This window comes from Corvus cornix, chromosome 4A (genome assembly GCF_000738735.6).
Source record: "Corvus cornix cornix isolate S_Up_H32 chromosome 4A, ASM73873v5, whole genome shotgun sequence".
In the NCBI taxonomy this organism is placed as follows: domain Eukaryota; kingdom Metazoa; phylum Chordata; class Aves; order Passeriformes; family Corvidae; genus Corvus; species Corvus cornix.
The window spans coordinates 16,318,115-16,334,359 of NC_047058.1; the positions used below are offsets into that span (position 1 = coordinate 16,318,115).

The 16,245-nt window shown below is 57.9% G+C and overlaps 3 protein-coding genes across 14 annotated transcripts in view; 2 read left to right on the forward strand and 1 right to left on the reverse strand.

The window, feature by feature from the left end:
• Positions 1-1,013: 1,013 nt before the first annotated feature.
• On the forward strand, positions 1,014-4,438 carry GJB1 (gap junction protein beta 1). Of its 5 annotated transcripts, XM_010403252.4 has the most exons (3): positions 1,427-1,514; positions 2,624-2,739; positions 3,443-4,438. In XM_010403252.4, the coding sequence occupies exon 3, from the start codon at positions 3,455-3,457 to the stop codon at positions 4,292-4,294; it is 840 nt and encodes a 279-aa protein (XP_010401554.1). In that variant the 5' UTR covers positions 1,427-1,514; positions 2,624-2,739; positions 3,443-3,454; the 3' UTR covers positions 4,295-4,438. The 5 variants fall into 5 exon arrangements, with proteins under 5 accessions (XP_019143578.1, XP_019143579.1, XP_019143580.1 ...); XM_019288033.2 differs by lacking the exons at positions 1,427-1,514; positions 2,624-2,739 and adding an exon at positions 1,014-1,101; XM_019288034.2 differs by lacking the exons at positions 1,427-1,514; positions 2,624-2,739 and adding an exon at positions 1,033-1,119.
• A 105-nt stretch (positions 4,439-4,543) lies between these two features.
• Positions 4,544-6,289, forward strand: LOC104691654 (gap junction alpha-3 protein-like). The gene has a single exon (XM_010403251.3). The coding sequence runs from the start codon at positions 5,207-5,209 to the stop codon at positions 6,101-6,103; it is 897 nt and encodes a 298-aa protein (XP_010401553.1). The 5' UTR covers positions 4,544-5,206; the 3' UTR covers positions 6,104-6,289.
• Positions 6,290-6,633: 344 nt separating this feature from the next.
• The window catches only part of ZMYM3 (zinc finger MYM-type containing 3), a 32,880-nt gene continuing 23,268 nt past the window's right edge, over positions 6,634-16,245 (reverse strand). For 6 of the 8 annotated variants that reach the window (XM_039571735.1, XM_039571734.1, XM_039571732.1 and 3 more), the window contains 11 exons: positions 14,490-14,548; positions 13,775-13,943; positions 13,078-13,193; positions 12,751-12,925; positions 12,039-12,185; positions 11,182-11,285; positions 10,612-10,780; positions 10,339-10,490; positions 9,775-9,889; positions 8,423-8,879; positions 6,634-8,010 (listed from right to left, as the gene is read on the reverse strand). In XM_039571735.1, coding sequence (XP_039427669.1) covers positions 7,812-8,010; positions 8,423-8,879; positions 9,775-9,889; positions 10,339-10,490; positions 10,612-10,780; positions 11,182-11,285; positions 12,039-12,185; positions 12,751-12,925; positions 13,078-13,193; positions 13,775-13,943; positions 14,490-14,548 — 1,862 coding nt within the window. In that variant the 3' untranslated portion in view covers positions 6,634-7,811. Of the gene's footprint in view, positions 8,011-8,422; positions 8,880-9,774; positions 9,890-10,338; positions 10,491-10,611; positions 10,781-11,181; positions 11,286-12,038; positions 12,186-12,750; positions 12,926-13,077; positions 13,194-13,774; positions 13,944-14,489; positions 14,549-16,245 lie in introns of those variants that run through there. The other 2 variants (XM_039571736.1, XR_005604650.1) reach the window with 2 other exon arrangements.

The window sequence follows — 16,245 nt, forward strand, 5'->3', positions numbered from 1 at the left end:
TGAGTACAGCCTGTCCTTGGCCGATGGCTTTTGCAGTTCAACCTACTGCAAACAGGCGAAGGGGCTGCCACCCTCCCGCCCAGCCCCGGGGCCTCTGGTCCTCTCACCACCTCCCTGCCAAGACATCGGGCGGGCACCGTGCTGGACAGCAACGCCCCGGGTTCCTCCTCCTCTTTCCTGTTTGTTTTTTTCTGTTTTTACTCTGTTTTAGCTGGGTTCCCACGCTGAGCCCGCCGGGTGCTGCCGCGGGCAGGTGCGGCCCCGCCGCCCCCGGCCCGGCCCCGCAGCGCCACCTGGTGCCACGGCCGGCGACCACCCCCACTGACCCCTCGCCTGGCTCCCAGCGACCCCCGGTCGCCCCTATCCTGGCTCCCAGTAGTCCCCAGTGACTCCCCGCCTGGCCCCCAGGGCCCTCCAGTGAAACCCCTAGACCGGCTCTCAGGGTCCCCTCTCCCCGCGCCAACCTCCCATTGTGCTTCGTCCCACTTAGCCCACCCCAGTGCCCACCAGTCTGCCCTCCTCGGGATCCCCCCCAGCCTGATCCCGCCAGCCTGGCCCCACTAGCCCCTTTCCCGTAGTGTCCCCCAGTATGCCCCCCGCTAACCCCCAGAACCCCTCCACGGGGTGCGGGATCAGGGCGCTGCCGCCGCTCCCGCTCCCCGCCGAGCGCTGCTGACTCAGGGGGCGGCGGCTTATCGGAGACTGAGATTGTGGCCCCGATGGCCCCAGCCCGCCCTGCACCACCGGCCACCGCCGGTATCTCACTGCCCACCGCCGCCCTCCCCCCGCCCCGCTGCGGGGGCACCCCTAGGCGCCCTGAACCGCTCCACCGTGCCACCCTGCCGTCCTCCTGCGACACCACTGTCACCCTCATGCAAGGGACGGCGCGCGGGCTCCTGCAGTCCAGCCCAGGGGCCCAGGATGAGCGGCAGGGTCGCCACGTCCCACACGGGGTGCTGGGCGGCGGGACCTTGAAGCGGGCCAGCCGAGTTAATCGTTGACAAGGCTGTTTGCCTTTTCCCGGCTGCACTTTTTACACATTGAATCTGGGTACTGGTTGCTCCCCAGGGACCAGACGGAAACCTGCAGCGGCAGATCAAGGTGCTCCAGGAGCTGAGGGTATCCAAAGTCATCCCCCAGGTGGAGAGCAGGGCTCCGCCACGGGGCATGTGCCTGGCTTGCAGGGAATGCAGCGGGGAGGATGCTCGCAGCAGGGGAGTGGGGCCACGGCGGCCAGAAATATCCCCGGGGACCATCCGGGGGGGCTGGCCCTGCCTCAGTGCTGCAGTAGCCCCGGGGCTGGCCCCGGGGGATGCTCAGCTGCGGTGGGGGATGCGGGTGGGTGTGAGCCAGGCTGGACACACCTGCGGTGTTTACTTGACGAGTCGTGGAAGGAGCAAGGCTGTTTGGGAGGGGGTGGGTGACGTGCCTGCGGGGCAGTATAAAGTCCAGGGTGCTGCTTTGGAGGCTGAGACTGCTGCATCCCAAAGAGCATTGATTGTCCTGGTGTTGAGGTGAGAACCTGGAGGGCACAGCACCATTGCGGGGGTGGCCGCGTGTCCTTCAGCTGGGGAGCACCAGGGGGGCCAGAGTGGGGACCACAGCAGGGCTCGGCCATGGGCCAGGGAGAGTAGAGCCGGCAGTGCTGGCCTTCATGACGGGAGTGGGGAGAGGAACAGTGTGGGCACAGGCTGCGTCCTCACAGCTTTCCTGGACGGTCTTTGGCCGCTGCCGTTTGCACAGCTCCGGGTGCTCGCACCTTGGGCTAAGGGGGGGAGGTAGAATTTGGGATGGCATTAATTGCCCTGCCAACCTAAAGGCGCCCAGCTGGTAGGGTTTACTGGATATGCTGCTCGCCACGTGAGGCTGGGGACAAAACCCAAGGGACATGGCGCCATCCCTGCAGGGATGGGGCACGGTGTGTCCAGGATACCAGCCCTGAGGGGCACGGAGGGTGTGCGAGCACAGGGATTGTTGTTCCCACCAGCATGTCCCAGCTGCAGGGCAGCGTCAGTGAGTCCGTCTCGGGGGAGAAGCGCTGCCCCCGCCGTGAGGGTAGCCCCAGCCAGCGTCACTCGCCCGGACTTTCTCCCATGTCCCCAACGGGACGGGGCACACGCGGGGCAGCTCCAATGCCCTCACAGACGTTGCTGCTGGTACCAGAGCCTTGAGGGCACGGCAGGACTCACAGCAGTGGTACCCAGTGCCACCCAGCCCCACGGCAGCCCACCGAGTGCTCCGTGCCAGACCCCTGCTCCAGTGCCCTGCGCCGTCCATGCGGCATGGGCACGCAGCTGGGCTCGGCCGTGCTTCCTGGGGAAGGGACCTGCAGACACCCTGGCTGGCCTGTCCGGCACGGCGATGTCTGTGGCGTGGGTCCCGCCGAGCAGAGCCACGGGCACTCCGCGGCTGGCGAGGCTGCGGCCGTGGCCGGTGCGGGGCGTGGTGGGGAGGTGGGAGTGGGTGCAGGGTCGAGCAGCGGGAATGCAGCACACAGGCACTTTGTTTGGCCAGGGTGGGCGGAAGTCAGGGCGTTAGATCTGAATGCTAAAGTGTGTTGTTCAGGGGCCAATAAAGGCCCCATTGTATGTAAATAGTTTATAAAGCAGCATATGACTTCCAGTGCAGGGCAGTGGCAGAGAGAGACGAGGGCAGGCGGAGCAGAGCTCTCCTGCGGGAGGCATGAGACCTTAGAGGGGCCACTGGGGGCAGCTTGAGAGGACCCTTCCTCACCGGCAGGTACGCGTCGCCAGGACCCTCCACACTGGGGGGTGTCTGGTTGCAGCCACCCAGACTCATGCGGGGGTGGGAAGCAGCTCCCCGGGCTGCTCAGTGCCAGTGGGTGGCTCTGGTGGGGCGGGGGTCTGTGCTTGGGGGTGGGTTCGTCCCGTGTTCCCCGAGCAAGGATGGCTCTGAGAGGATGGCAGAGCTGGGCTGCATGAGGGGAGCCCCCCAGCTCAGGGCTCCCTGGCCCTGCTCCTGCAGATTTTGGGAGAACAAAGAAAGGGAGGTGTTGATGCAGTGAAGCCCATGAAGCTCCTTGGGTCCGTTTCTAGCCAAAGAGGTCAGCACTGAGTACTGGGGGTTGCTGCGGAGGTGTGGGAGCTTCACCCCCATTCTCTGTGGCAGCTGTGGGTTAGGATCCCTGTGCCTGTGTGGGGTGGCAGGACTGGAGCATCTGGCATTGCTGGGGCAGCCAGACTTCTACCTGCTCTGGCCAAAATGCTGCCTTGAGCCATGTCAGGAGCAGGAGCCATGCTGCTGTCCTCCTGTCTGTCCATCCTCCTGTCTGTCCATCCTGTTCTCCACCCGCCAGGGCTGCCACCCAGTTGCTTCCAGGTCCCTCCTGGGGCTGCTGCCACTGGAGGAGCCAGGACCTGCTGGCTCTCAGCCATGTGTCCTTCTTGTTCCTAACACCATCTCTCACCGCTCTCTCCTGCAGACGTGAGAAACAATGAACTGGGCCGGCCTCTACACGGTGCTGAGCGGGGTGAACCGCCACTCCACTGCCATCGGGCGCATCTGGCTCTCTGTCATCTTCATCTTCCGGATAATGGTGTTAGTGGTGGCAGCCGAGAGCGTCTGGGGGGATGAGAAATCCGCCTTCACCTGCAACACCCAGCAGCCTGGCTGCAACAGCGTCTGCTATGACCACTTCTTCCCCATCTCCCACATCCGTCTGTGGGCCCTGCAGCTCATCCTCGTCACCACACCAGCCCTTCTCGTCGCCATGCACGTGGCCTACCAGCAGCACCAGGAGAAGAAGCTGCTGGTTCTGACAGGGCATGCGGATGCCAAGCACATGGAAGAGGTTAAGAAGCACAAGATGCGCATAGCGGGGTCGCTGTGGTGGACATACGTCTGCAGCGTGGTCTTCAGGCTGCTCTTCGAGGCCGTGTTCATGTACATCTTCTACATGCTCTACCCGGGCTACCAGATGATGCGGCTGGTCAAGTGCGAGGCTTACCCCTGCCCCAACACTGTCGACTGCTTCATCTCCCGGCCCACCGAGAAGACCATCTTCACTGTCTTCATGCTGGTCACCTCCAGTGTCTGCATTGTCCTCAACATGGCAGAGCTGATCTACCTGGTGGTGCGGGCCTGTGCCCGCCGAAGCCAGCACAACTCCAACCCCTCGTCGGGGAAGGGCTCCTTCTATGGGCACAAGCACTCCTCTGAGTACAAGCAGAATGAGATCAACCAGCTGCTGACAGAGCAGGACGGTTCCCTCAAGGACATGCTGCGCCGCAACTCTGGGCTGCAGGAGAAGGGTGACCGCTGTTCTGCCTGCTAGGGCCACCACTGCAGGGGCCCTGGCCCCACAGTCGCCCCATGGGCCTATTACTGTCCCTGTCCCAAGGATAGCATCCCCCAGGTGCCAGTCTGGCTCTCCTAGATAGCCAGGAGAGCAGCTCGGGCCATTAAATATCCATTCTCAGGTGCTGCCTCCTTCCTTTCTGCTCCAGCCGGGACATGCCAGGAGCTGTGGTGTCAGTGTGGGGTGTCCACCCCTGCACCCAAGCCCTGGTGGGTTGCAGTGCCAGGGCTGAGCTGGGGCTGTGTTGCCCTGGCAGCCAGCAGGGACCGGTGACCCCTGGGTGGCATTGATCAGTGTCCAAGGGCTTGCACTCTCCCAGCACCAGCCCCTGCAGCCCCGAATATAATTAGAAAAGTGCCCAGACCAAAAATAGAGGGAAAAAGTTTCCCCAGTGGCTGTTTCATGTGCCAGTCACAATGAAAGCCAATGGGGCACGCAGCTGCCTCATGCCCCGATAACCCCACGCCCGCTGTTGGGTGACCGGACAGACGGAACCAGGCAGACCTGTCCACACCCCACAGAGGAGCTGGGGACCAGCGGGGAAGGGGCCTTGCAGCATCCCCCATCACCCCACTGACAGGAGCAGACGGCGCAGGAGCACTGGGCTCTGCCCCACGCACCATCTACGGTGAGAGGTCCCCATGCCGGATCGCCACCGCGGTTGTTCCCCATGGTGCTCCCAGCTCTCTGCTGGAGGCCTTTGCTCCCCCTGCCCTCCTTGTGACAGGTTAGGGGGTCCCCTGGGACACAGGACAGGGACACTCCAGGGACAGCCTTGGGTTGGTCTGTGCACACCTGCCCAACCAGGGAGTGGGGTGGCATTCTGGCGGGTCGTGGGGCGGCTGTGTCTGGAGGGTGGCTGTTTTGCAGGGCACCACAGCACATGCCATGGGGGACTGGAGCCTGCTGGGCCGGCTGCTGGAGAATGCCCAGGAGCACTCCACAGTGGTGGGGAAGGTCTGGCTCACCGTCCTCTTCGTCTTCCGCATCCTGGTGCTGGGGGCAGCCGCGGAGCGGGTCTGGGGTGATGAGCTGTCTGGCTTCTCCTGTGACACGCAGCAGCCTGGCTGCCAAAATGCCTGCTATGACAGCACCTTCCCCATCTCCCACCTCCGCTTCTGGGTCCTGCAGATCATCTTCGTCTCCACCCCCAGCCTTGTGTATCTGGGCCACATCCTGCACCTGGTGCATCTGGAGGAGAAGGCACAGCAGCAAGCAGCAGCACGGGCTGGCAGCGGGGCCAGGCGGCAGCGCCCCAGGCAGCCCCAGCTCCCTGCAGGGGACACGAGGGCACGGGTGTGCATGCAGGGGGCCATCCTGAGGACATACATCTGCAACATTGTCTTCAAGGCTCTCCTGGAAGTGGGCTTCATTGTGGGCCAGTATGCCTTGTATGGGTTCCAGCTGAAGCCCCTCTACACCTGCAGCCGCTGGCCCTGCCCCAACACAGTCAACTGCTACATCTCCCGGCCCACTGAGAAGACCATCTTCATCCTCTTCATGCTGGGGGTGGCCTGTGTGTCCCTGCTGCTCAACCTGGTGGAGATCTACCACCTGGGTCTCACCAAGTGCCGGCGGGGGCCGGGCCCCAAGTCCTGCATCCTAACCACTCCTGGTGGCCCTGTAGGGCCCGGCGGCACCTATGTCACCTTGCCCAGGGGTGGCAGCCCCCTGGCTGCTGGCAGACCTCCCCATGGCCTGGCACCACTGAAGAAGGCGGGTGCATGGCTAGGGGTGGCTGGTGGGTCCCACAGGGACATGCGAACGGCAGACCTGGCAGTGTGAATGTGGCCTGCTGGGATGGTCAGGGATGGGCAATGCATGGGTGGTCACAGTGGTGGTTAAGTCTCCAGTCTCTGCCAGGCCCAAGGCATGGACCCCATGGCCAGCATGAGAGCTGGGGACACTGCTCAGCACAGGGCTGAGAGCAGAGCTGGGAAGGGAGAGAAAATAAACACTTACTGCACCACACTTGACTCCTGCTCTGCTCACGGGCACTGGGGCATTGTTCTCCAAGCACTCCGTCCTACGGCCACACTGCATGGCCAGGGCAGGGCCACTGCTGGGTTGGGTGGGGCTGCAGCCCTTTGGGCAGGGCACAGGGCAGGGGCAGGCTGGGCATGCCATGCTGGCACCACTGGGTACTGGGGCAGGGGCCATCGCCCCATGCCAGAGCTGGCAGCACAGCAGGGGCCAGGCAAGGTCGGAAGTGCAGGAGCACAGGCTGGGATGGACAGGAGCAAGGTGCACAGCAGCACTGAGCCACTGGCCCTGTTCTACAAAGCTCACCCTGCCCAGGGGGAAAAACCAGGGGCTGCCAAAGTTTTCCACATCTTTATTTGAAATGAATGGTTTCCAGAGACACAGGGTTAGTCCTACCGCCCTGGCATCACTACAACAAGACTGGTGAGCAGCTCACTCTCCACATGGACACAGAGAACAGATGGCCCCAGGCCAGGGCCCAGAACAATATATACAGGCTCAACAGGAGACCCATGTACAGCTCAAGAAAACCAACCAGAACACGAGAAGGGCCAGGAGGCAGCAGGGAGTGGCACAACTGGAGCCAGACTTGCCTGGGGCAGGGCACTGGCAGCCTGTGGCTGTGGGAGGGAGGGGGAGGCCAGGCAGGGCTCTCTGCTTCTGCCAGCAAATGCCTAAGCCCCTAGCTGGAGTAGAGGTTCCCACTGACAGTACCTTGCACAGGGGAGGGTCCTTACACCAGGACAGGGAACAGTGGGGAGAAAGGGGTAGCACTGCCCCAGACCCATCTCCATCAGTTTTCAGCAGACCCAGAAACACTGACCAAAGAGAGGGAGGCATCCTGGCTGCACACAAGGGAGGTGTCCCTTGTGGCAAGGCCAGATCTCTGCCCACAAGTTCTGGCATGAGCTCCATCCCCTCCCTGCAACCAACCCAAATCTCTCCCACCCTGGGACAAGAGCTCTCCCCCTAACCCAACAGCTCTCAGGCTGCCTGTGGCCCATGGCCACTGGTTCAAAAAGACAGTCCTGCCCCACCAGCAGAGCTACTGTTCCTGCCTTGATACCTCCAGCCTTGTGAGGGAATGCTAAAGGAAGAGGGAAGTAAAAGCTTCAGGGGCCGCTGGTCTGATGGTGCACTGGTCCTGTGCAATCCCTGCCCTGGGGCACCGGGAGACAGGGGTAGTGGCAGGGCTGGGGGTAGGGGAGAGACAGTGCTGGGCAAGGGGAGCTGCCCCAGGGACTCTGCCACTCCTGTGCCATGGGAACTGGCCCTGGGGAAGATGGCTCACCCAGCAGCCAAAACTGCAGACAGAGCTGAGTGTGGGGGCCATGTACGTAGGGGATGCCTGAAACGAGCAGGATGGGAGGTCCAAGTCTGGTAATGATGCAGGGACAGCACTGCTGCAGCACCATCCCCTCCTATGCTGCGTAGCCCCTGCCCTGCAATGGGAAACAGCAAGAGGAGGTGTCCAGGGCTGGAAAGCAGCCAGTCCAGCAGCACTTCGCCCTTAGTCCATGTCATCCTCCATGCTGCTGAGCCGACTGTGCTCCTCGTAGATCTCCCTGACGGCCAGGATGCGGTTCAGCATGCTCTCCAGCATGCTGCGGTCCATGGGAATCACCGAGTACCAGAGCGGGGACTCGGCAATGCACGACCGCTCGGGCTGCAGGTAGAACACATCATTGCGGTTCCGCAGGCTCTCGGGACTGTGGAGAGAGAGGAGGGTGAGACCTGCGTTATCAGCTTCAGGGGCTCAGACAGCCTGGTCTTATGTCAGGTTTAACAAGGGGCGCTCACAGCTCATCACAGCCTCTCATCATTCAGTAGAATAAGGAGACAAACTGAGCCTGCAGCTCCTTGTTCAAGGCCAAAGCCCCTAAGCACCCAAGCACTGGACTCCTACTGCACATTCCCGTCAGTCTGGAGAAGGGTAAGAAGTGGAAGAGGCCAGAGAGAAGCATTCTCTCAAACAAGATCTAGTCAAGCAGCACAGAGCCTGGGCAAGACTGCATGCTCATGTGCAAATGTCTGGAGAGCAGCAGTCACTCCACAGGGTCCCATCAAAACTGAGAAGTGGCCCCGAAATGGCACATGCCTCTTCTCCAGAGAAAGCCTCACCATTTGGAGAGATAAAACTCATAAAACTTGACTGGGCATCGGAGGGGATTCATCCTGTTCTCCCGCTGCTCCAGCATCGGTACCTCCTCCTCACGCTTCCGTTTTCCAGAGCCGCCATCTGCAGAGGGGGAGAGAGCTGGATCATGGCTGGATCCCGATGGGGGACACAGGGGGAAGAACAGAGATGTTCCCCCAGACCCACCTCGGCTTTTCTTCTGCTTGGCAGGAGCGTAGTAGCGGATGCTCACCACCTTTGTCATGCCACGGGCCGTGGTGCACTTGCGGGACTGGCGCACCACGTTGGTGAAGGAGAGCTGCATGTGCTCCTCTGCTGTCTGCAGCCCGAAGAACTTAGTGTTGAAGAACATGAGGGTGTTGAGAAGCACGAAGGGTGAGTAAACACCCAGCTGTTTGCACTCCCACAGGTGCTCCTCCTCGACACGGGAGAAAACTGTGTCTGCAACACACAGAGGGAGAACCAGGTCACATCAGCAGTGGCCTCATGGCAATCCCTTCAGCCTGCCCAGGAAAGCTCACTGCAAAAGACTGATGCTTCACAGCATCTCTTTTTTCACAAGGTTACTTCTACAGAGCCATCAGCAGAGCTAGAGCTCTGCCCACCCATGAGCCTCTCCAGATCACAGCCAAACCACAGGCGAGAACCCAAATCAATCCTAACTGCTCGTCTCTGTAACTGGCCAAAAAGTGAATGCCAGGTCAGTGCTCCACCACACTCAGTGAGCAATTAAGGAAAAGCAGCAGGCAGGAGAGATCTGGCCAGCTCCTGCCTAGATACACAGGTCTGGAGTCAAATGGCTTTGACTGGGATAGCCAATCTGCAGAGGTGAGGCTGGATCTGTGAACTAACTACCGACAAGACACAGCAGGCAAGGCAGCCCAGATTACAGCATCATGAAAAGCCTCTGCAGAGCTCTAAGTCCATTCACAAGGCAGCAGCACAGCAACCTTGGCCAAGGCCTAGCACAGTGTGCAGGGCTCATCCATGTGCTGGGAACACAAAGACATCCACCAGTGTGCCCCCTGGCTTGGCATCCTCCTTGCCAAAGGGTGGAAACAGCAGTGTGAAGTGTTGTAAAGATTCAAATTGTCCCAGGATACAAAACACACGTGCCCTGCTCCCAGCTACCCTGACTGTGGGCCACAGAAGCTGCTCAAGCGTAAGCCACGCTGGCTCTGCAGTGGGTTTGGGTCAGTATGACCTCAAGACACAGCAGGAATGCGCTGCCTATGCCAAGGCTGAGGCTCAGGGAGCACAATCAGGCCAGAGGATCCAAGGCTACAAGCACAAACTGGATATATGTGGTGACTGAAGGTACTCTGAAGACACATACTATTTGGTAAGATTGTGGGTTGCCAGCCACTCAGGGACTTGTTCAGCTCCTGCACGAAGGTCAGGTAGTAAAGGTCTGTAAATATATTCACCATACGATTGTTCTCGAGCAGGTACTAGAAAGGACAGAACACACAGTCAAGAGAAACACAGCAGCACCTGGAATGCAAACCCTCCCCAGAGAGCCAGGGCACACATGCAGAGTACCCCTCCTTGCACCACCAGAGCTGCTGGGCAGACACTTCCGAGAGCTGCAAGGAAAACCCTGGGGCATGACAAAGCAGACTTGGTGCTGAAGAAGAACATGAGTTTGGGGAAATCCCCCAGCCCTCCTCAGAGATGTGCAAGAAGGGTGCAAGGCTGGAGAATAGCTGCCACCCTACCCTCTGGGCTTGGGAACAAAGACCAAACAAGGTGGGCGGCTGTCCTGGGCTGAGGCACTGAAGGAGTGCAGACAGCCTCTCTGGGTTCCCAGAAGGCAGAATGAAGGGTACATGCTCCCCTCATCAGATCTGACCACCAAGTCTGGCTGTAGACAAATTGAGGGCAGCAAGGCCTCCCTCACCTGCTGGATGCCAAGGCAGAGGTAATAGATGCTGTCCGGTTCATAGCGCTCCCCATTGGGCCTGGTTATCTCCTTGACAAACTGGGCCAGGCCGTAGTTGAGCTCAGCTGCTGAGCAGGCCAAGATGTCTTCCTTGATCCTCATGGGCTTGGCTGCAGAGACAAGCACAGCAGCCTCAGACAACAGCCTACAAGGTCAGGAGCACCTCAACACCCCGAGGTCCAGCTTCTGGGAGGTTTCTGCCACTCCACTGCATCCAGACAAGGCACTTACGGCCAAAGCGTAGCTCCTCTGCCTTGCTGGTCTCTCCCCCTGCATACTTGGCCTGTACCCAGGACTTCCAGGCATTCACACCGTACGAGTAGTTGAGGACTGTACAGCTGGGCTGGCTGCTCATCGAGTCCCGGGAACAGCTTTCAGAGAGCACCAGGCGCTTCTGCCCCTGCAGAGAGGTGTTCTGTGAGACTGGCCACCTACCTGGGACAGATGCAGGAGTCCTGGCCACCCCTCACACCTGCTGACTGTCAGCTCCCTACAGAGTGCCATGGCAGCAGAACACCCTTCTGCTGACAGCCAAGCCAACGAGGCTCATTAGTTATGAGGCTCACAGGCAAGAAAAGAGACCAGGTGTCACATGACTTGTAGCATTCAAAGCTCCTCTGAAGTGACAAGCAAGTATTTTCATTCAAGGAGTGGCCTGAAAGCCAACCATGCCTTGAAGGGAGAGGGCACAACCTCCCCAGCACACAAAAGACTGGCACACTTCACCTCGTACATCCCAGGTGGCAGCTCCCACTCCAAAGCCCAAGAGCTTTAAGCAGGCAGTACCCACAGAGAACTCACCTTCCGGACAGCTCGAGGCAGATCTTGCTCTGTGGACACATCATCTGGTCCCACCAGCCCACAGTCAAAGAGGAAATCCACACTGGGGTTGATGTCTAGAGGGTCTGAAAGGAAACACAGGCAGAAGAGCTCAGCTGAAATTTCTCATCCTGCCCCCTGTGCTGGCCTGATTTTTACAGCAAAATGAAGAGGGAACACTTCACATCCTCTACCACTGCCTGGCACAAACTTTTAGCCACGGCCCAACAAAGGAAATATGGCTCTGGCAGACAATGGTAAGCTTTCTCAGAATAACCAGAAACCCATATTTTCCTCTCTGACAGTTTTTTGTTTATTTTTTAAACCTGAGGAATATTCCTCATTCCCTTGTGCTAGGCCAGCACTGTGGACAGCCTGGCACAGGCACCTCAATTCTGTTGTTTGCTGCTAGCATCCTGCCTCAGCATTGCTGTGCTCCTGCCAGTCCCTGCCTCTCCTTCCACCTTCTGTTAATGGACACTCAGCAATTCTACCATTTCTCAGGATGCCATGCCTTGTCCAGGTTTCTCGCCTTGCTGGATCCTGTGGAATCATCATTCATAAACACACCACTGCTGCTGCCCTGCTCTTCGTGCTGTTAAAATCAGCTTCTCATTCCCTCTTCTCTGGGTCTTACGCTCGCAAAAGGTAAGTTTAGTCTAGACAAACACACACTCCTTCAGAAGGGGTGGTCTCCCCACCCCTGCTGCAAGCAGTCACTGCAGGGCTCTCACACCTGGTCAGTCAGAGGGCATGGGGAGGTAAGTGCACACAGCTGAGGGCAGTGGGAGGACCCTCAGCACAAGCAGCCCTGCATGCCTGCTTCACCCAGCTCTTACTCTTAGGGAAGTCAGCCTCCAGGTCCTGGCCCGGCTCATCCAGGACATTTGCCATCTTGACAGCCATAGCCAACACATCGTCCCGTGCTGGTCCAAACAGATCACAGTCCTCCAGGAGACCCTCTGCACTCTGGTTACTCACCAGATCTGCAATGAAAAAGTTCATCATAAACCCAGCCTTCTGGAAAGTCTTACGTCTGTTTTCCCTGTAACAGATGAAAAATGAAGTTGGGGTCCCTGCATGCAGCAAAGCCCCGTGCTCAGAGCAGCCTCACGACACCCGGGCTGTCCAGCTTTCCCTGGACAGCAAGACATTGCAAGGTTGTTGTCTCCCCAGCTACAACCCCCATCACTGTGATTTGTAGGAATGCAGTAAAAGTAAAGTAAAAAGACCTGCAAGACCAGGGCTGCTAGTTTTGTGAATCAGAAGCTGCTTTAGGGAAGAATCTGAACAGCCACCTGAATAAACTAAGAGAGCTGCACATGTGCCACAAAACTGGCACTCCAAAAAGGGACAGTGGCAGATGCTGCTCCTTGCTGCAGCTCTTCCTTTCTGATACCTCCTCAGCAGAAGTTGAGGACTTGCTCTTCCCTGCTTCCTTTTCAAAGGCTTTTGAAGAGCCACAATCCGGGCAGGTGTTTTAGCTCCAAGAGCTGGCAAACCTCCCTTGATCCCAGCTGTTGGACCAGACCAAGCCATGGCAGAACCTACCACACAGGTCCGAGGAGGCCTTGTCCAGTTCCTCAGCCTCTGCAATCATCTCAGCCATGGCCAGGATGTCAGCCTCTAGGGGATTGGAGGGGATCTTCACCTTCAGCTCCTCAATGGTCTCCACAATCTTCTCTGTGCTCTCCAGTGTGGTGGGCAGGAACATTGGCACAGGCACCTGTGGACAGCAGCACACCACGCAGAAAACTGACAGTCAGTAGATTGACATAAAGCAGAGGCAGGAGAAGAGCATGAACAGAGAAGCAGGGAGGGTGCAGCAAAGCAGGATCAAGATAGTAGGAGAACACGAGCGGTGGAGCTGTTGCTTACCGGGACAGGCATGGAGAAAGGCACAGGTACTTTCTGGCAGTACATATGCATAGGCACAGGCACGAAGATCGGGACGGGGATTGGCAACACAACCAGCTGGGGCTTCCAGTCAGCCTCTGACAAGAGCAAAAATACATCAGTGACCTTAATCCCAGAAGTTCCTCCACCCAGCCCTGCTGCATGCTGCCATGCCCCCAGCCATTCAGCACCACAGCCCTTCCAGACTCAAGGGTAGAGCTGGAATAGCAGAAAGTCAAGCCCAGCAACAAGAGAGGCTTGCCTTAGCCAGAAGTACAAATCCTACTCTTACACAGCCCTGCTAAGAGGTCTAGTCACCTTGCATATGCTGCAGACCACACACACATGCCCAACAGGAACTAGAGTGGAACCTGTTTAGCAGACAGCCCTCACACAAGCTAATGATCTCCAGAGGAACAGGAGTTGTACCACAAGAGGTGGGATCATGCTACAGAGGTCTCTACATCTCTCCTTTTGCTGCTGATGGAAACAGGCTCCCTACCCCCAGCCCTGCCATGCGTGCCCTACAACTGCACAGAGACTCCTCAGAACAGTGCCAAACACCCAGCCACTCTGTGCAGCATTTCAGGCTGGATTCACAGGTAGTCTGGAGCAGGGACGTGCCACTTGCCTTTCCAAAATGCCCCTGCAATCCTACAGTTAAGTCTTGCTTTCCTACCTGTCTGACATCCTTTGGATTTCATTTCAAACTTGCAGGAGACACCCCGGTTCTGCATCAGTGGTTTACACATGGCAGCTTTGTTTTTCCGAGGGGTGGCTGGAACCAGAGGTGGGGCGGGAGGCGGCACAGCTGGAGATGTTTGGGCTGAGGAGGCCTTTGCTGACAGCTGGGGAAACGCAGAAAGCAGGAGGTTGGTGTCCACCTAAGGCAACACAATCTCTTCCCTACTACAGGTACAGATGGAATGACTCCCAAAGCACTTCCTGGAGCCTGGAAGTCCCCAGCAGATAGGCACTCCCATGGTCAGGCTGTGATGAAGGACTGCCAAGCCGTGCCTGGCAGGCATCAAGCCTGTGTGCTGCCTCTGCTGTGTCAGGAGTCTGGCAATGGTGGCTCCTGTCCCATGGGATAGAGGGGAACAGTGGGACAGCAACTATACCGAGGCACAGGAAAGCACTGTGCAAAGAAGAGCCAGTGCCACAGTGTCAGGCTATTCTGGAGTTCATCATTGATTCCTGAGGAACAGTTCTTCCCCCTTGCAGAAGATATGTTGATGCTGCCTTCCTAGGAGTTCTTTTCATCTCCCACTACCCAGACATCTCAAAATGCACTGGTTGTAGAAGAATGAAATCTCCCTGAGCAATGGCAGAACTGTCCTCTCCTTGGGGACAGCCCCTTTGTCTTGCAAACTCCTGCCTCCAATGGGTCTTACCATGTTAGTTTCTGCCTTCTGTGGGGAAGGGACAGCTGGTTTTGGCTCTGAAGTCTGACCTGTAAGAGAAAGCAACAACTCTTAAGTTCAAGAGCTCCTGGGCCAACATGTCCCACTGCTGGGACTGGAGGTGCAAGCAGCCAGAGAGCAGGGACAGGCTCCCCAGAAACTGCTCCTGGCCACTCCAGGAACAGTTAATGTTTCCACAATCTCTAGCCCTAACACCTCAGAAGACACTACAACTCCAAAAGCAAGTTGTTCCCATGTCATTTTGTGCTCCCTTGCAGTCCACCCCTTCCCCATCACAGCAGGTCAGGAGAAATCCCAGCCCCTTGTAGAGAGAGGAATCCAGGGCTCTAATCCCAGCTCTGCCTACTGGCTTGCTGTACCGAGCCATGGCCCCTCCCTGTGCCTCCATATCCCTGCAACAAATATCTTGGCAAAGTGCTTCGAGATCCCTAGGAAGAAGGTGACAGAGCTAGTAGCAGCGTTATGAGATATCCCAGAAAGCAGAGAGACAGCTTTGCCCCAGCCCTAGGGATGCAGTCCATTCCCCTAAGGAAAGAGAGGATCACCTGCAGGTAAGAGGCGCATGTGGCAGACACTGGTCCCAGGTGGTGACAGTATCACCCTGCCTTGGATGGTAATTCCAGCTCATGTGCTCTGCAGAAAACCTGCACCCATCTCAAAGGCTGGTAAGCTAACAGAGCACCTTCATATCAGTCTCCAGTGAGCCCTGGTTACCCACGTGGCTGGCAAAAAGAATTGCCTTCTACCCGTGGGCCATGCATGAAGGAGAGCCCTGCAAAGGACAGCAGCAGGTCCCAGCACCCAAAGGCAGTGGCGGGTCCATTCACAACTCCTGTACACAGACAGGTCCTTCAGGAAAGACACAGATGCCTAAAGGTCCAACACAGGGACATTCACACTGTGAAGACTTCCTCTGACCCAAGGAAATGCAGGATAATTCTTGCACAATTTGAGGCCCAACAGGCTCCATTTGCTGACCACCACAGGGGCGCAACAGACAAATTCCAGTCAGAGGAAGATCCCTAGTCTGCAGCTGAGCATTCAGCCATAGCATCTGCAATAGTCTCAGGGGCCAAGAACTCACCCTGACAGCCCAAAGTGGATGGGAAGCAGATCCAGGTAGGAAACACCAATGGCTTGAATGAGAAAAGACAAGCTATGGCATACAAGCAGAATTTCTGCTGCGGAAGTATCTAAAGCAAACATGATTGCCCCACTGGCCAATGATTTGGGACGAAAGAAAACAAGATTCTCCTGCCATGTGCTATGTGTCCAAGCTTCCAGAAAAGCTGCAGCTTGTTCTTTACTCTCATCCCAACACCAACAAGGAGCTGTCAAGGCATTGCCTGCCACAACTGTGACTTCTACCCTCTACAGCTGGACAGCCCAGTGCAGAGCCAGCTCCTCTTGGAAGTCTTTGGGCACAGTTTTGAAGCAGAAGCTCCTCAATCCCACACTACACAAACTGTTCCCAGCAAAGGAACGTCTGCTTATATGATCAGCTACAAGAACTCTCAGGATCATCAGACTGGTAGCAGCCACTGGATCACAGGAATTAATGGTTTTAGGCAATCACTGTTTTCAAGAGAATAAGCAAGAATAAGCAGCTCTGTCCAAGATGGGCCTGAAATCCAGGTAGTCCCTTGTGAGCTGCCAACACAGCTGTCAGGTCCACAGGACACCAGAGAGAAGCTGCTCCTCCCAAAATCCCCTGCACAGCACAGTG